The sequence below is a fragment of the Pinus tabuliformis genome, chromosome Q (genome assembly GCF_031772625.1).
Source record: "Pinus tabuliformis cultivar Carrire ecotype Pingquan chromosome Q, CPIR1, whole genome shotgun sequence".
NCBI classification, from domain to species: domain Eukaryota; kingdom Viridiplantae; phylum Streptophyta; class Pinopsida; order Pinales; family Pinaceae; genus Pinus; species Pinus tabuliformis.
The window spans coordinates 154,880,310-154,898,482 of record NC_142296.1 but is presented as its reverse complement, the minus strand read 5'-3'; the positions used below and the strand labels follow the sequence as shown (position 1 = coordinate 154,898,482).

The 18,173-nt window shown below is 39.8% G+C and overlaps 1 protein-coding gene across 1 annotated transcript in view; it reads right to left on the bottom strand.

Annotated features, from left to right (window-relative positions):
- Nucleotides 1–17,518, bottom strand: part of LOC149218723 (uncharacterized) — a 104,641-nt gene extending 87,123 nt beyond the window's left edge. Inside the window, exon 1 of the mRNA XM_089384135.1 lies at nucleotides 17,047–17,518. Coding sequence (XP_089240261.1) covers nucleotides 17,047–17,090 — 44 coding nt within the window. The 5' untranslated portion in view covers nucleotides 17,091–17,518. The remainder of the gene's footprint in view (nucleotides 1–17,046) is intronic.
- Nucleotides 17,519–18,173: the final 655 nt, after the last annotated feature.

The window sequence follows — 18,173 nt, the reverse complement described above, 5'->3', positions numbered from 1 at the left end:
GAATTGTGGTGAGGAAGGGGTCTATGCCTTCCCCCTTCTGCATCCAAATGAGCCTCAACTTCTCCTCTAAGTACATCTTCCGCAGCTCAAAAATGGCCTGGTACAACGTGGAGAGAGTCTCCCACATCTCTTTGGTAGTCCCTTTGCCAGCTATGTGTGAAACAATGTGATCCCAAACACCGTCTAGGATCAACGTCTTTGCCTGCACCATCTCCTTTATGTACCCCTTCAGCTGATCTGCATCCCAGGGCACTACTACCACGGCATCAATATATGTCTTCGAGCCATATTCATCCAAAATAAAGGACATCCTTGGCTTCCAAATGACATAGCTAGAAGCTCCACCCAACCTGTCCCGATCTCGAAGCCCAGTAGTGGCCATCTCAACAAATGTCGAAAATATCCTCTTCCCTTATGCTCAGTTGTTGCTAGGCTATTCGCACTCCCTTCTGGAGTGAAAAAATCTGCTCACAAATGACTCTAAAGCCCCTTCTTATATTTCCCTGTTGGATAACCAACGGCCTAGATTAACTCCTAATCAAAAGCTCAGATCGTTTTGACTTGATCCGTGTCTTTTTCTAGAAGTTTCACCCATGATTAGATTAATACCCATTAATATTTTAATTTTCCTAAGTTTAGACTTAGGAACCCCATTAAAAATATTAATTATTTTAATATAATCATCTTTTGGTGGAATTTCCCAAAATGGTTTCTGGGTTCTTTGGAATGCATGTGCCCAAGCCTCGCTGCAAAATTTTGGGCTTAGAGCACATCCGATGCTACCCCAAATCAACACCTATGTCTCATGAGAGATGGAGAAGAGAAGGGCCCACATACGTCTGAATGTACTAGCTCCAAAATCCCTTTGGTTTTGTTGTTGTTAAAATTGGAAACTTGGGCCAATCTCCATGTGGGTCATCTTATTTATGGCAGCTAATATTTTTCATGGATCCCTCTCATCGAGAGGTGTAGGATTGATCTAAAGATCATCCGATTCCAATAAGTATTCATGGAGTTATGAATTTATTTGTGTTATAAGACAATTCGTCAAGGTCAGCCAGCAAACAAATAAACTCCACATGTGCTCAATGTTTTAGTATAAAAGGAGATGACTTGAGAGTCATTTCACAGACACACTTCTATCTTGATTTCTCTCCACTTGTCTTGTGTTTTAGTGGAAGAGAAATCTAGGAGTGGAAGCCCTAGACGTTGGAGGAAAAGAGGCTGCCCTAGCCGCAGTCTAGAAGAAGAAATACGTTGCCCTAATCTAGAGGATGCAACCATGAAGAGAAGCCCTAATGCTATCAAGAAGAAGCCCTAATGTTGTCCTAAATAAACCCTAGACATTGTCCTAAAGAAGCCCTAGACGTTGTCCTAAGGAAGCCTAGCCTCAGTCCTACGGAAGCCCTAGCCGCAGTCCTAGGATACCCTAGACGCAGTCATCTAAATGAGGTTTGTTCACACTAGGGTAGGCCGCATTTCATAAGGGAAATTTTGGGCCAGATTTGAGGACGGTTAGGCACTGTTGTGTGCCCTAACCAGTCCTAGAAATTACAGCAATAATGAGGTGACAAACAACAACATTTGTATGGTGTGTTGGCAGCAAAGGAAGATGGTACAACAAGGTCACATGGTGCAGCAAAGGAAGATGGGACAGCAAGGTGCAACAAAGGAAGATGGGATAGCAAGGTCACATGGTGCTGCAAATACAAATGGGATAGCAAGCAATCATAGGAGCAGCAGTCACTAACAGTGGGACAGCAGTGCTAGGAATGTGACAGCAAGGTGACCCATGAAGTTTGAATGCATGATAGTGCAGCAAGATGCATGGGCAGCATGATACCAGCAATGTTGATAGCAGCAATGTTACAATGATGGCATGGTACAGCAATGTAACAATGGGTCAGCAGCAAAGGCATGCTTACAATGAAACAACAGTATGGTAAGCAAGGTGCAGTAAGCACATGGTGGCAAGCATGGTGCAGCAAGCACATGGGACAGTATGGCAAACATGGTGCAGCAATGGCACATGATGGTACATGATGCAGTACAGCGACAGTCATGTTTGATGAAGCATGATGAGATGCAGCATAGTCATGATGGGTGCAGCATGGTGCAGCACAGTGAGGTGCAGCATGATTATGGGGAGCAACACAATAATAGATGCAACATGGTGATGGAGTAACCTGGGAGAATCAGTTGAAGCAGCATGTCTTCAACTGTGTTCAACTACCTTATGTATCATCTACTTAGAGATGCTCTATGCTCTTATTTAGATAAGTCAAAGTGTTTACTTTTGTTGTACATGTACTATCTCTCTCTCTCTGTTGAACTATTGAAGAACATATAAGAATAATTGATCAAGGGTTTCCCCACATTGGGGTTTGTCCCTGACCAGCGCCACATCTTGTGTCCTCTTGTCTTGGCTTGTCTTTTGCAATCTATGTTTATGTTCTATCTGCAATTTACTTTAACGCTGATGTGATTGCTAATCTGGAAAAGATATTGAGCTAACTATGAAAATTGAAATAAATTGCTCTAAGCAGAGAAATACCTAAAATTAACAGTTATCTCATCCCTAAAAAGATGACTTGGCATACTTGCCAAGTGTGCAACCCTTGCACACATCATGTTGGTCACAACTACATTGAGGTAGTCTTATGGTTATCTGTTAAAGGATCTTCAGAGCCTCGTGATTCAAGTGCCCCATGCATCTGTGCCAAAGTTCCCCCACATCTCTGCTTTGTGCAATTCCTACGTTGTTGCTTAAGGTTGCGCATGTCCCAACCTGCAACTTGTAGATATTCTTCATCCTCACACCAACCTGCTTCATTGGTCCAGAAGCTAAGTGCTTGAGGTAAACCTTACCTCTATTGAAGATGACATCATAACCCTTGTCTTCCAGGGTAGCAATAGAAACAAGGTTCTTCCTAAGGCCTAGAACATAAGGACATCCCCAAGATGGAGAGAGCTACCAAACTCCTCAACGTTAACATACCAACTCTCCTAGTCAAGTACTTGCCATCATCTCCTAGCTCAATGTGAAATTGCATGTCCTCCTTCAGCTAGCTGAAATATTCCTTGTTCCCGGTCATGTGGAAGGATGCTCCTGAATCAATGTACCATACACTACTGCCTATTCGTCTTTCTATGCAAGTTATCAATGAGACTTTCTCGAACTAAGAAGAAAACGCATCTACCACAGTTGATGCAACCACATGGTCCTTACTGGACCCCTTCTTCTGATTAGGACACTTAGTGGCATAGTGCCCAAACTGGTGGCAATGGAAGCATTTGATCTTGCTTAGATCTTTCTTCTTCTTCTCGCCCTTCTAACTAGACTATGCCTTTCCTTGGCCCTTCTTGACCGTGTATTTGCTACCTTTACCTGCCAAGGCAAAGTTCTCCTCGTCCTCTATCTTCACTAATCTACCAGCACTCGATCCTCTCTAGATTTCTTCTTCAACGCAGTCTAACCACAGCCTTTCCCAGTTAGGAAGGTTCTCTCTGCCACTAACTACATCCTAGAAAATCTCCCAAGATTATGAAGTCACAATAGCGCAAGACTCACAAGGTCATTGTCTGCTACAATTCCGCCCACTCCAACTAGCTCATCCCGGACCTGAATGAACTTGGAAAGGTACGTAATGATGGGCTCTCCTTTGCTCATCTGAAGATTTCTTAACTTGTCCTTCACGGCAAGCTTCCGGACATACTGGATCCCTGATACAACTCCAACATGACTTTCCAAATCTCGTATGTTGTCTTCTTCCATGGAGATGAGGGATAATATGGTCTTTGACCCCCTCAAGAATGAGCCTCATGGCCTTGGTGTAATTCTTGGTATGTTGGATCAATTGTTGGGCATCTTGAGGTGGAAATATTTGATTCTTCACCAATTCTAGTGCCCCATTGTCTTGTAACGCCACTGAGATCGCTCCTTCCATAAGCAGAATTTAGAGACTCCCTTTAAACAGTAATTTAACGTCAATCCTTGGAACGACATACTGCTGATCCAAAAATTGCTCTTCAAAACTCTAGCGCAAGCCTTCATCCTGAACTCTGCTCTTAATTGACTAATCAATTTGGTGATGGTCTTTATGCTGAACTTTGCTATTTTTCTTGAAACTTTGCGCACGACTTAGATGAATTACTAAAAACAAGGAAACTAAAAACTAAAACCAAATTTAATTTCACCAACATACAGAGTTTCTTAACAATCTATAAGTAGTGGAAAAACACCAGAGATAAAAACACAGGCACACAAAATTGACGCATTTGTTTTACCCAGGAAACCCAAAAGGAAAAACCTACTTTCTTTGTTGTGGTATTTTATTAATTGTGCTTTGAGCAAAGGGATCTATTACAATTCACGTTGCTACTGGAGCCAACAACCTGTCTCTGAGAAAGTGCTAGACTTCTCGTCACTAATCTCAACTCCTGAACTCTGCTGAAGATAGTCTCGACCTGCTGAAGATAGTCTCGACCTGCCCTGAGAATTCTGATCCCTGCTCTCATAATCCTTGTGCACTTGAGGCCCTATTTCCTTGTGCACTTTTGGCTCCTATTTCCTAGTGCACTTGGGCTCCTATTTCCTTGCGCACTTCCGGCCCTATTTCATTGTGCACTTGAGCCTCCTATTTCCTTGTGCACTTCCTCCTATTTCCTTGCGCACTAGGGGCACCTAAATCTATGCGCACTCCACAAAAAGAATTATTTGTGAATTATGTGCCTTCATCCTTCTCTTTATAGATAAAATTCGAACGCAAGAGGCCTAGTCGAATTAGTAGTTCACACTAGTGTCACGAGTTGCCTTTGCTAGTTAACTGGAGCAAGTCCCAGTTAACTAGCTCAAGCTCCTCCTTGATTTTCTCTAGTTGCGATTGTGAGTTAAGTGAGAACTCAACTCGTTCTCTCTCCAATCAACACTGAAGTCTTAACTCATTCTAACTCAACTTGTCACTGCCACCTCATCCTATAGTCAAATTGAAGAAGGCTCCACCTAACTAAAGCTCCAACACTACGCATGCAATCTTGATGACCATTCCAGTAAACTGGAAATCAACTCATTGTAACTTAGGTCTATCTCACGAACTCGCATCCATGCTAGAGAATGAAAAACTTGAGATCTTCAATGGCTAAGGCACAAGCTAGAAGACCTTCCATTGCTACATTTTCAACAGGCATTTTGCCTGTGAGAAGGACATGCGACATCAAAACTCATTCAAAACCTCTCATGCATAGTTTATTATTTCTTGTGGAACAACCAGCCTTGATAAGGTCTTTAAAATGCTTAATTATTTTATTATTTTCTTAGGAGAAAAGTGTGGATCAAACCTTACAAATTATTATTTTATTGTAAGAGGATTGAGCTATCAACTCTATTTAAAGAGAAGCTCCCTCATTGTTTTGGACCTTGGTTGTTGAAAGATTGAAGAGAGAACTCTAGGGCTTGTGTCAAACATCTTGTGAAGGCAAAGGAAATTTAAAGGATAGTTGTTATGCTAGGTTCTCCATCTTTCAACCATCATATGCTGATTTCTATTTCTGGAACTTACGATTGTAAATGTTTTGTCCATCAAAAAGGGTCATTTGGTGAGTTTGTTGGTATCATTTCATTGAAAGGTGGATGATGAATTTTCTGCTCTTAGTAAGACACATTGTTGATGCAATAAATTTTCTAGTTAAAGAAATGCACAAGAAACATAGAGTTGGTGCAGCTTGTCATCACATATTTTTCTCCCGACTTCATTTCTCTTCAATCCATCCTCAACTGTATGTTGGAGTTGAAGAGAATGTTTATTTCTAATGAATGGTATACTAATCCATTTAGAAGAAAACAAGAAAAACAGGCTAATATCAAACTTAATTGTATTAAGTCTTCAAGAATATAAACTGTGTTAGAGTTTTGAAACGTTCCAAAACAATGCTTTATATTCCAAAAAAAGTTACCACTACTATGATGAACTATGCAAATCTTCATTCACAAATATTATCAACCTTGTTTCTCAAGATTCCTTTTCGGATGGAATAGGGAAGTTTTTTGGAGTTAGAGAACCTTTGGTTAGGGTTCTTCACTTGGTTGATGGTAACAAAAACCCACAATTAGCTACCTATATGAGGTCATGGATAAGGACAAAGAAGCTATCCAAACTTATTATGGGACTGTTACCCACCAACTTGTGGGTAAACCCCAGGAGAAAAAAATTCTCCTTTGATCCAACTTGCCAGCTAACAACCCCACAACGATCCACAGTTAGCCAACCTCAGATAGCCAGCCTTTCAACCACTCTCCAGTCGATCTTTGTTACATCTAGCATGTTCATCCGATAAATATGGGCCTTCCAATATGATTTACACTAACCATTTTTGCGTTCAAGTGGTTCCATTTAATGTTTAAAAGGCATTCTAGTATGGATCATATGTTATTATTGACTGCTTTTGATCGTACACTTGTTCCCTTGCTTCACCTTGGTGGTTATCATTTTCCCCTAGTCCAGTTTGACCCTACTTGAGGCTTTTTCTCGCAGTATTTAGGAGGGGCATGCATAGGAGGCACTGGTTGATGTTGCATGTCCACAGTAATCCATACTTAACACCTTCTGCCTTTCCCTTGTATCCATATCCCTTCTTCAAGTTGATTGAGTTTTGTCCCCGGTATTGGTTTCCTGTGTTCCTTGCCTTTGAGTAGTATCCCAGAAACTTGACCCTAAGAGATTGATGTAGTAGAAAAAGGAAAAAAGTCATGAGCTACTATGTTAAAATGCAAAAGATTGGCTAGGGCAGTTTAAAGTACATTGTAGAAAATCCACAAAAATTTTGCTATTGCTTGAATGAACAAATCTGAAGACTGAAACTAATTGTTGCACCAAGACAGAGAATTTCTCTACCAATTTGCAGCAGAATAGAACAAAAAAAACACGGTCACACAATAGCAAAAACACAAGATTTTCCCAGGGAATTCCAATTGGGAAAACCCTCTACTCACTGTAGATTTTATTGAGAGAATTTGAGCAATTGGTCTCTTACAAGGCAATACAGTTTTACTAGAAAACACAATGTTTTCCCTACTTAAACTAAGCTTGAACACCATGCACACAATCTTGATTTGACTCCTCTTGCTTGCGTTGTTTCTCTGCCCCTATCTTCTAGAATAGGAAGTCTCCTATTTCCTAGTGCAGATTTGGGCTCCTATTATTTAGGATCCTCCTAAATCCTAGTGCACAACTGCAAGCAAAAATTCTCTCCTTCTCTTGCTGCATATAGGCTTCTCCTTACACGCTCTCCTAGAGAGCCTCTCACACACACAATCTCGTGCATACAAGAATGATCAATGATGTGCCTTCATCCTCCTTATAAGCATTTCAACTCGGCTAAATTTGGCAAGTTAATTTTAGAAATTGGACTTGTGATTGATTAGTTAACTGAGTCAAACTGCCTCTTGTAACTGGTATTGGCCTTAATTAGACATTGAGACTCTCACTCATCCCTTTCCAAAAAATAAACTAGCACTTGGAGACAAACAAAATTGAGCCTCCAAATTTAGCGCATTAGTTAACTGCTTCATGACTCATCCTGATTTCTAGGAACTCGTGCATGCTAAGGAAAATTGTTTGTGGTCATCTTGACTAAGGCACAAGTCAAGAAGACCTTCACTCGCTACTTTTCAACAATCCCTCTTAGTGAGGAAGGTGCTTCTAGAAGAACCTCATCCACTTGGATTTGTCTCCAACACTACCATGTTCTTCATTGTTGCAACCGCTCCCTCTGAACTAGAAGACAACCCTGCTTTCTTTTGCGAAATCTGATATGATGACTTGTTCTTTCCATTTATGCTCTGCGAGTCCATCACTTTAGTCATGACTGTGATGTACCTTGTGTATCTTTGTGGTTACTTCCTCTAGTTGAAAGCAATACTAGAAGATCCAACTCTCTCCTAATCTCCTTTAAGCAAATCCTCTCCCAATTGGCTCGAATTCTCCCTATACTGGGAGTCACTGACTAAGTGGCTGCCTCCACTCCCCATGGGTTATGCTCCTCATCATCCTACTAGTCAGCCCAACTGTCAACCAGCTTAGACTCAAACTGAGTTACTAGCCAAGGCTCCATCTTGAGAGCTCTATCCTGCTCTTGCTCAACCACCACTTCTCTATTCTAAGCATAGTTTTAAAAACTGACCGGCACGAACCGGAAATTGATCAAACCGTCTGGTTCATTAGGCAACCATGTCGAACTGGCCAATAAAACCCAATTTAAGGGCCGACTTCTCCAAAAAAACACATAAATTGGACCAAACCGGCCAATTTAGGACAAAACCGACCGGTTTATGGTCAAACCGGCCGGTTCTGACCTAAACCAATCGGTTCATTGCCAAGGTCGCGACGAACCCACACAGTGTCTTTTTGGAAGCTTCTTGGGTGTTTTGGAGGGAAAGTAAGAGTTGTTTCCCTCCAAAAACACCCTCTCCAAACCTTTAAAAGGAGCTCACGCCCCTCATTTGCCTCACACATCTCATTTGGAGTTTTTGTGAGTTTGATTGGGAGCTTGGAGAGTGTTGAGTTTTTGCTGGAGTAGTCATCTTGGAGGCTTGGAGTTGGAGTTGGAGCTATTTTGGAGATAGTTTGGAGTTGTTAGTAGAGTTGGCATCTTCAAGAGGAGGCTAAGGAAGCTAGTTTGCATTTCCAGGTAAGGATTTTCACTTGAAAATTTCCTCATTTCACTGTTGTCCATGTATTAAATTTTTTTATGTGTTTTATGCTATCAAATTTTGCTATCAAATTTTGTACACTACATATGCATTTTTTTTCCTAAATTTGTCTTAGGTTTTCCATTTTTCTTATCTACAATTTTTTTTTAAATGGCAGATTTCTTTGCAAATTTTAATTATTTCAAGCCAACATGGCTCCAAAAGCCAAGGACACTGCATGGGCTCATTGTGATGTGATTGATGGAAAAATGATATGCAAATTTTGCAATAAATCTATTGGAGGTGGGGGTATTCTCAGAGCGAAACAACACTTGGTCGGGATAAGAAGCCAGGTAAAGCCATGTGAAGCACCAAAGGAAGTGTTAGGTCCTGTTAGGGAAAAATACCTTGCCAAGTTTGAAAAGTTTGAGGAGAATAAGACTAGGGAGAAGGCAATCCAAGAAGAAATTTCAAGGAAGAGAGAATTATTACAAGCCATGAAAGAGGGTGGGTATGATGATTATGAGATTCAAGACTCCTCTTCTATCCCTTCCACCAATGACCCCTTTCACTATGTTCCTCCTGCTCTTGGTCAACAACCTAAAGGAACAAAGAGAACAAACATGAAGTATTATTTCTCATCCTCTGCCACCACTGCCTCTGCTAATCCCACTTCCTCCCAAGCAAGTCGTCAACCCACTTTGGATGAACATTGGAAAAAACAATGCAAAGAAACTTCTTATCAATACATTGCTAGATGGTGGTATGATGCAGATATCCCATTTAATGTTGCTCGCTCACCTTATTACCAAGCTATGTGGGACTCTGTTATAGCTGCAAGAAAGGGCTTCAAAGGCCCTACTATGCATGACTTGAGGGGAGTTCTTTTGCAAAAAAGAGATTTCTTCCATTAATGAGTATTTGGCTGAGTATAGAGAGTCATGGCTCAAAACAGGGTGTTCCATCATGTTAGATGGATGGACCGATGGAAAGAACTGCACTATCATTAATTTCCTTGTTTCTTGCCCTCAAGGAACCATGTTTTTCAGATTAGTTGATGCATCTTATAAGGTGAAAAATGCAACCCTTCTATTTGAGCTTTTAGATGAGATTATTCAGGAAGTGGGGGAACAAAATGTTGTGCAGGTCATCACAGATAATGCCTCAAACTATGTTCTTGTTGGAAAGATGCTTGAGTTGAAGAGGAGTGATATTCTTTGAGGGCTCAGGATTGGAGATCCAAGATAAGAATAGTCCTAAAAGGACATCCCTTGTAGACATTCGGATAGGGTATGTGCCTTGTAGAGGTAGTGTGGTATCACACATAAAGCCTCCCAGCGTAATGCTCTTGAATGAAGTAGAGCTTGTCTAGTTAAGCCTCAAGACAATGTTGGTTATAATGATGATGCTTACAGTTTGGCTTATCAATCCGACTCTTCTTATGAGAACTCTTCAGTTTGAGAATGATGTTGTATTGGTTGTACAATTATGAATACCTCCCTAGTTAAGAGGGAGTGTTGAAAATGTAACTAGTTTCAGTCTTCATAATTGTTGTTGTACTCATTTCAATATGTATCCTATGTAACAAATAAAAGAAGAAAAGAAAAAAATATTATTTTTAAAGCATGGGCTTCATGCTCCTTATTGATGGTCTTCTAGGTGAAAGCATGTTCTTCATGCTTCTAGGGCTTTTTAGGTCTTCAGATTTATTGTCATCAGTCAAAGGATTCAACATCATGTTCATAAGTCCCTTCCGCGCAAAATGCAATTGAAAAAAAAAATTATTTTGAGTCTAGAAAGTCTTGGAAACTCCAAAAGTACATGTCGGCCATAGCAACTTCAAGTCGACCTAAAGGAGGGAATTCGACCCCTTGGAAAGGCTATATAAAGAAGCAGTTCGACCTCATTTTGCATCCACTCACTCACAAGTTCGATCCCAAGAAGAAAGTTCAATCTATAGCTTGGAAGCTAAAGAAGAAGAAGAGAGCAAAGGTCTAGAAGGTAAGAGGAATTCAAGGAGGAAGAGAAATTTTCTATTTTTGGCCTCCATCTCTCTCACACGTGTGAAATCTAAGGTTTCTGCAGCTTCCTAGAAGGGCCGAAATTACATATTCGAGTTGTCGGTGCAGCATCAAGTTGCAAGAAGAGTAAGTCTTCTGTTTGGACCTCGTTGACCTTGGGAATACTGGTTTTGCTCAAAGGAAGGTTGCAGGGAGAATTGTCTTAGGGTTTTTGTGGAGTTGTTGTTGGATTGAAGTTGCAGAAGAGTTGCAGCATTGAAGTTGGCAGGTCGAAGTTGCAGTTTTGAAGTTGGTTGGAGCAAGATCAAGGGCTTGCTAGAAGAGCTGACTTGGTACTTGGAGGAGGACTTGGGTCTTTGTGTCTCATTTGAAGCAGATTCTATAAGAAGAGAAGAGTTTTTCGGGTTTTCCCCTTGGAGGGGTTTTTCCCTGGCTGAGAGCCTAATTTTTGTGTCCTCTATTGTTACTGTTTTGTTCTTGATATTTGTTTGATGAAAAGATCTAACTAAAGAACAGAAGAAGATTAACTAAGTTCACAAACAAATATTAAGGTTAAGGAAAATTGACATAATAAGCTACCACTTTGAATTTTCCAAGATAATGGAGGGCGGATCTAAGGCTAATCTGAGGCACTTATTTCTAGGCATATCTGGATAGCAAACCGAGTTTATGAAAGGACGAATTCTATGAGTAGCAAATTGACGTGGCTTATGGAAGGTTTCACCAGGTTTGGTCTATGTTAAATTATGTGGTCAGGATGACCTAGTTTGGTTTGGAAGTTCAAATTGTATCTCTTGTTGAATGGACGAATTCTCTTAGAAAAGGTTGTTGGGTTTTTCCCTTGGTTTGGCCCAGGGTAAATCGGTGTCTCTTATGTTTGATTGTCTCTTCTTGTTCTTACTGGCAATATTGTTCTACTGTTGATGATTTTCTTGTATAAATGCTTAATGATGAACATGGTATAAGATGATTGAACTAACAATCATTGAAAGTAATTATCATATAAGAAAATCTCTGAGAAATCAACATAGAATCGGAGCGTATGGTTGGAGAACAGCCTTGAAGATGGAACCATTTTTTTGTTCTAAGCCACACTCTAGGGTTTGTCCTGACATTAGTCCTAGAAGTTGTAGTTCGAGGAGCAAATTTCAAATGAAAGCCAAGACCCGTCATTCTTGTTTGAAGAAAATCTCCCGAGACAATGATGAATACCTCATCCCCAGGAATTTGTTGTAAGAGCCCTAATCATTGTTTTAAATATCTATGGCTGAAATTGTATGAGGCTAGGCCTTAGTCTGAAATAACTTAGAAGTCTGAAATCAACCTCAAAAAATGACCTTAGGGCCGAATTTTAGGAAGGTCGAGATCTCAGAAGATCTGAAGTGTATCAGACGAAAATACCTCTATGAGTATAAAAATCAACAAGGTCATATAGTTGAAGTTAAAGGTTTGTACTCATGTTTTTAATCCTCTAAAGTGAAATTTCTATGTTACTTTGGAGGAAGCTAAAGACTGATATGGCTACTAAAACTGAGATTGTCTAAGTAGAAGAATTGATGCTTTAGTTGAAGTGTTAAAGATCTACTTTGGGCATCAAGCAAGCATGACATTATTTTTATAAAATCCGAGAAGCTTTGCATGCAATAAAGTCTCACAGTTGATAAAATCGAAATGTTCGGATGTTAAATTTGAAGTTCGATGTCTCCTTGAGTCTTTGAATGTGAGGCCAAGTAGAAGTCTGGTTGAAAAGCCTATTTATATCTCTAGAGTAAGGATTGATCTCAGTATTCCCTAAAGAATGAAAATTCATTTATGTATCTTGAAAGATAGTGAACTTCTCAGATCAAAGGACTGCAAGCCGCCTTTGGAAGATGCAGTGTCAATGAATTTGATGTGTTTGGTTGACGATATGGACGCTTCCTTATAGATATTGTCCTTTGTACTAAAAAGATTATGATTATGACTAAGATATGATGCAGAACATTAATCTCTAACTAATTCTCCAAGAAAGTTCCTCTCTAAGTTAGATGGAGTCAAGAAAGTAATTGAATTAAATTTAGGGCTGCCAAGTCAAGAAAGATAAATTGCCATCATTCGCTAAACTTGACTTAAGTAACTTAGTTTTTTTAAAGGACACTCAAAATGAGGCCAAGTATTTCATCAATATTGAGAATATACTTTAGAAGACAAATTCTTACTACTGTGACAATGTTTTTGAAGAAACCATGGTAAGCTAAGTTATTTCCAAAATTTGAAGATTTGTTCTCACTAACAATTTTGAAGAATTCGATTTACTTAGCTTGAAAGGAGCAGAGATCAATCTGTGAGCAAGTTCTATGAAGAAAGTTTGGTTCTTTCTCATGCCTTTTGAAATTTGTTTGAACATGTTGATTGGAATACCATTCCTTGATGAAAGATAAGCTCTTTGGTTGAAAGAGTCAAAATTGATGTTTAGTTGATTTATGAAAAATACCATTGCTAGAAATGTTGTAGCCAAAACCAAGTATGATATGGATCTGTCATGAAGACATCTCATTGGAAGGTCCCTAATCTTAACACTCTGCCTATAACTATTTGATGACGATGATGGATTTCACCTCATGTAAGAGTTTCTAGGGTTTTGGACACTTGAATATGAACTTGCATAATTGAGAATCTAAGGTTTGTAAACCCTAGCTGACTAGAATACTTGAATAAGAATGGCCTAGGGTTTGTGGACAAAACCCCAGTGGTAGACATTAAGTATTGAAGGTCGATGCTTCCACTGAAAGAAGATACCCTTGCTCATGGAAGGAATGTCAAAATGTTGATGATGAGTTTGCAGATGGATGACTTTCGCAAGGATCAAGAGGAAGCTGACAAATTTGCTCAAAAGATAGGTATCTTATATCTCTCTTCCTTGATTATTATTGTTGTTGGTTTACTATTGGCTAGCCTCTTGTCTTTGTAGCTAGCCTCTTCTCTTTGTTGGGTTATAATCGTTCTTCCATGACCTCCTAGTGAGAATTACAAGTACATCGTGAAGGCCAACCAAGGCTTTGGTAGCAGATGGAAGTATTGGAAGAACAAAGCACAGTTTGTGGAAGAGGATTCTCCCACGAAGAGGGAAAGAGGGATATGAGAAGAAATTTAATCCAGACCAAATAAGTCTTTGTACGAACCTCGGGCATAACATTGATGGATATCAGATGAGCCTTGGTTGATCTTGTTATTAAATGGCCTATTTCTGATGAAAGCAAAAGGACTCACATGACAGAGGGAGCAGCACTGGCAAGAAGATTTGCTTCTGTGATAGAGGAAGCAGTCATGACAAAGGGAGCTGATGAAATCCTCCTTAGTCAAAATGGATGGAATATTGTTATGATAGACCACAAGTCCATGCCCATTCCCATGGTATCCATATTGACAAAGCTGAGTGGCAAAGGGAGCTGCCTGGATTGTCCTAGCAACATTTGTTTCAACATTAGAATAATTGGAAAGCAGTTGTGGTGATGGATTCATGTTGAGCAGTTTACGATTGAGTCATGGCATGCGATACAATGTGTTGGGGTACCAATATGGTACTATTGATTGAGATATATTTCATATGATAAAGCACAATTGTTGGATATACAGAATTCAGAATGTATTGTAGTTTGTTTGGCACATTATGAAGCAGGATAGCTTCAGGATTGTTTAATCAAGTGAAGGATGACAGGTCATAACAAATGGTACAAAAGGAGTAGTGAGGCTCCTATGTATTTCTATGGTCGAGTTGGTTAAAGCCTCTATCCCTGGATGAAGTTGGTGTACTTTTGGGACAAGCTTGGAGAAATTGAGAATGCCTTCCTTGGTGAAAGGAAGTATTGATGTTACAACATCCATGAGCCTAGGTTGCTTCTTTGGTCATGGGGTTTGACCGAAAAGCCATGGAGTTTCGCTACGAGATTGGCTCTATGACTATTGAGGCCTGGGGTGCTCCCTTAGGTCATCGAGTTTGGCCGGGAAACCATTGTTTATGGTCGGGGAGATTGGCTTTATTGACATAAAGATTAGGATTCCTCCCTTAGGATATGGAGTTTGACCGAGAGACCATATGGACAGGGAGATTGACTTTGAGATTGGGATTCCTCCCTTAGGTCATGGAGTTTGGCCGAGAGACCATATGGTCAAGGAGATTGACTTTGAGATGGGATTCCTCCCTTAGGTCATGAAATTTGACCGAGAGACCATTGGTTATGGTCAAGGAGATTGACTTTGAGTACTCTCTTAGGTCATGGGGTTTGACTGGGAGACCATTATTATGGTCGGAGAGATTGATCCTGATTACTCCCTTAGGTCATGGGGTTTGACTGAGAGACCATTGGTTATGGTCGGGGAGATTGACTCTGATTACTCTCTTAGGTCATGGAGCTTGACCAGGAAACCATTATTTATGGTTGGAGAGATTGGCCTCATGAACAACATAAAATGCTCCCCCGGTCAATGGGGTTCTGACCTTATTGCCATGGGGTTTGGCTAGTGGGTTGAGCTTGTACCTGATGTTGATGTTGGATGTTGTCCACATGGTTCTGGTGATGAAAATGTTGTGGATGGATTCACTCAACCTTTTCTTGGAATAAAGAAAATTTTCAACAAGAGAAAATCTATGGAAGTCATTATGAATACCTCCCTAGCTAAGAGGGAGTGTTGAAGTTTTGCAGCTTCGGTTGATCTTCATTATTTTTATTAGCCCTCCAAAATTGGCAAATTTAAATTGGCTTCGAGTCGGCTTAAAAAAAATGAAATTTGAATTTTTATAATATGAATTTTTCTCCTTAAATTTGTTAAGTTGGCCCAGCATAAAGTCATGTCGGCTCCTTCCAAAAGTTGCGTCTCTTAGGGCTCCATTGATCACTATAAATAAGGTCAATCGTCCTCCTCATTTGCACAAGAATTTGGATCACCTCTGAGGTCAAATTCGGACTGTCTGAGGCAGAATTTCAGGACTAATGGAGGACAGATCTGAGGATAATCTGAGGCACTTATTTCTGGGCATATCTGGACAGCAAACCAAGTTTATGGATGGACGAATTCTCTGAGCAGCAGATTGATGTGGCTTATGGAAGGTTTGACCAGGTTTGGTCTATGTTAAATTTTGTGGTCATGATGACCTAGTTTGATTTGGAAGTTCAGATTGTATCTCTTTTTGAATGGACAAATTCTCTTAGAAAAGGTTGTTGGTTTTTCCCCTGGTTTGGGGTTTTTCCAGTTTAAATTGGTGTCCTTTATGTTTGGCTGTCTCTTCTTGTTCTTACTCACATTATTGTTCTACTGTTGATGATTCTCTTGTATAATTGCTTAATGATAACATGGTATAAGATGAATTGAACTAAGAATCATTGGAAGTAATTATCATTTAAGAAAATCTCTCTGAAATCAACAATACCCACTGCTAGACCTTCGGCTGCAACAGGAGGACGCATTACCTTTGCCCGTAATAGAGTTAACGGGCATTGATGGCATAAGCCACCGACTACTAATATACAATGTCCACCATACACCTTTGAAATCCTACACAGCTCAAGAAAAACATCACAAGAAGCCCTTGAGCATTTTCCCACATTTTGCAATGAAACAAATTGGCACCGATTATCACACCTAACCCAGTAGGGTACATCAAGTGAGGCACATAACAGCGGCAGACAACTGGGAGAACAACCCTGAGACATCTTGCATGAAGTTCAAAACACTCAAGCACTTGAACTAATACATCTTATATATGTATATTCTTTTCATAACTGTCGCAAATGTGATTTTTTATTGTTATTGTTAGTTTATATTTAAATCTAAATGAAAACCAATTTGAAATAGTTTACCCTTTTACAATGCTGGTCAGTTTCTCTTAAGTTTTCGGAATTGACAACAGCCCATTTCTGGAATATTTTACAATTTCCAATGCTTGCCATTCTTTCTTAATTTTCGAGGTTAAAAAGGGCCAACTTTTCTCATTCTGAATTTTTATTTTTTTTAAATGGTAATTGGAGTTACCCGTTAGCCCTTATACCCAAGCAAAAGGAAGCCCGTGTTATGAGGTACAGCTCCCAATCCAGAGGTACATTTCTTGAAGCAGCTCCTTATATATGCCTACCTTTAGGTATTAAGGCACGTGAAGAGAACACAAGTGACCACCCCAAATTTTCAAATTGCAGACTGACCTCAATTCATTTACAAACCCACCGCCTGTGAGCCTCTTGATCAATACTCCCTCTGTCGGATTACTTTATTGCGTTGCATTTAATGAATTTCACAACAATCTCAACCGACATAACAAAAAGAACCGCAATAATCTTGAAGCATGGAAAATACATTAGGAAATACCTTGCAGAGCACTGCGGAAAATTGGGTTCTATCTTCACTGCCATGACTATCTCCCTCTCCTTTGTTTTCACCCACTTCACAAGCTTCCACGACCAATAAAACCGCCCTTTCCTTCTTCCCGCGAAAAAACAACGTTTCGTTCTTTAAAATCCCACATTCACCGAATCCATACAGAGTCCCTGGGGCCTTTCACACCGAAAAATTGAGCCCATCCCTCAAAATTGCATTACTGATTTCATACACCGTCCCTGAGGCTTTTTTCACCGGTAAATTGAGCGTAGGCCCTCAAAATTGCACTACCGATATCAATGCTCTGTTCAAATAAATAGATAATGTATAATCTCCGGATAACACAGTTGAAAGAATAACAGGAACTGGGCTCAATGGATTCGCACGTAGGTATAGAGATGAGAAATGAAATTCACATGTGGATCATTTCTCGCCTCGTTAGTGGCCTGCACGCCTTCCACGCATTCCCTTCGCGACATCCTCGAAATGTTCACTAAAACAACAGGTTCTGCCGGTAGCCTGACCAACAAAATGTCCACGTGGCGGTTGTTAGCGATAAACGTGATAATAAAGACATATTTTGTCCAAAATTGCAAAGATTGTGTTAGGAGAGTTTGATCATTTTTATTCACTCCGCTTTCAGTGCCAACCTTCAAATATTTTTATTTCAAATGATCATTTTTATACACTCCACTTTGGGTCCCAATCTTCAAATATTTTTATTTGGAATTTCACTTTTAATTTAAATCAGTGTGACTTGATTGGACGGCAAAGGGGTATATTTCAGGAGGTTTAGATAGGTTATTTTAAATAAGATTATTGGAGTGAAAGTTTATATTTTTATTAAGTTTATATATTTTTAGAATTGCGGTTGATGTACGCTGATTTATGAATTTTTTGGAATTTCACTTGCAACACATATAATGGGATAAGTGTCCTTGACTATGTTATTTGTTCACAAAGCTTAATAGAAAGGATAGATGAAGTTAAGATTCGAGAGCATATTTGGGACTTAAAATCATATCATAACCCAATTTACATAAAACTTTCTTTGTTAGAAGAAAGAGAGCATAGGAGGAAAACTCATTGTTCTCGACAATCGGCATCAAGGGGCGAAA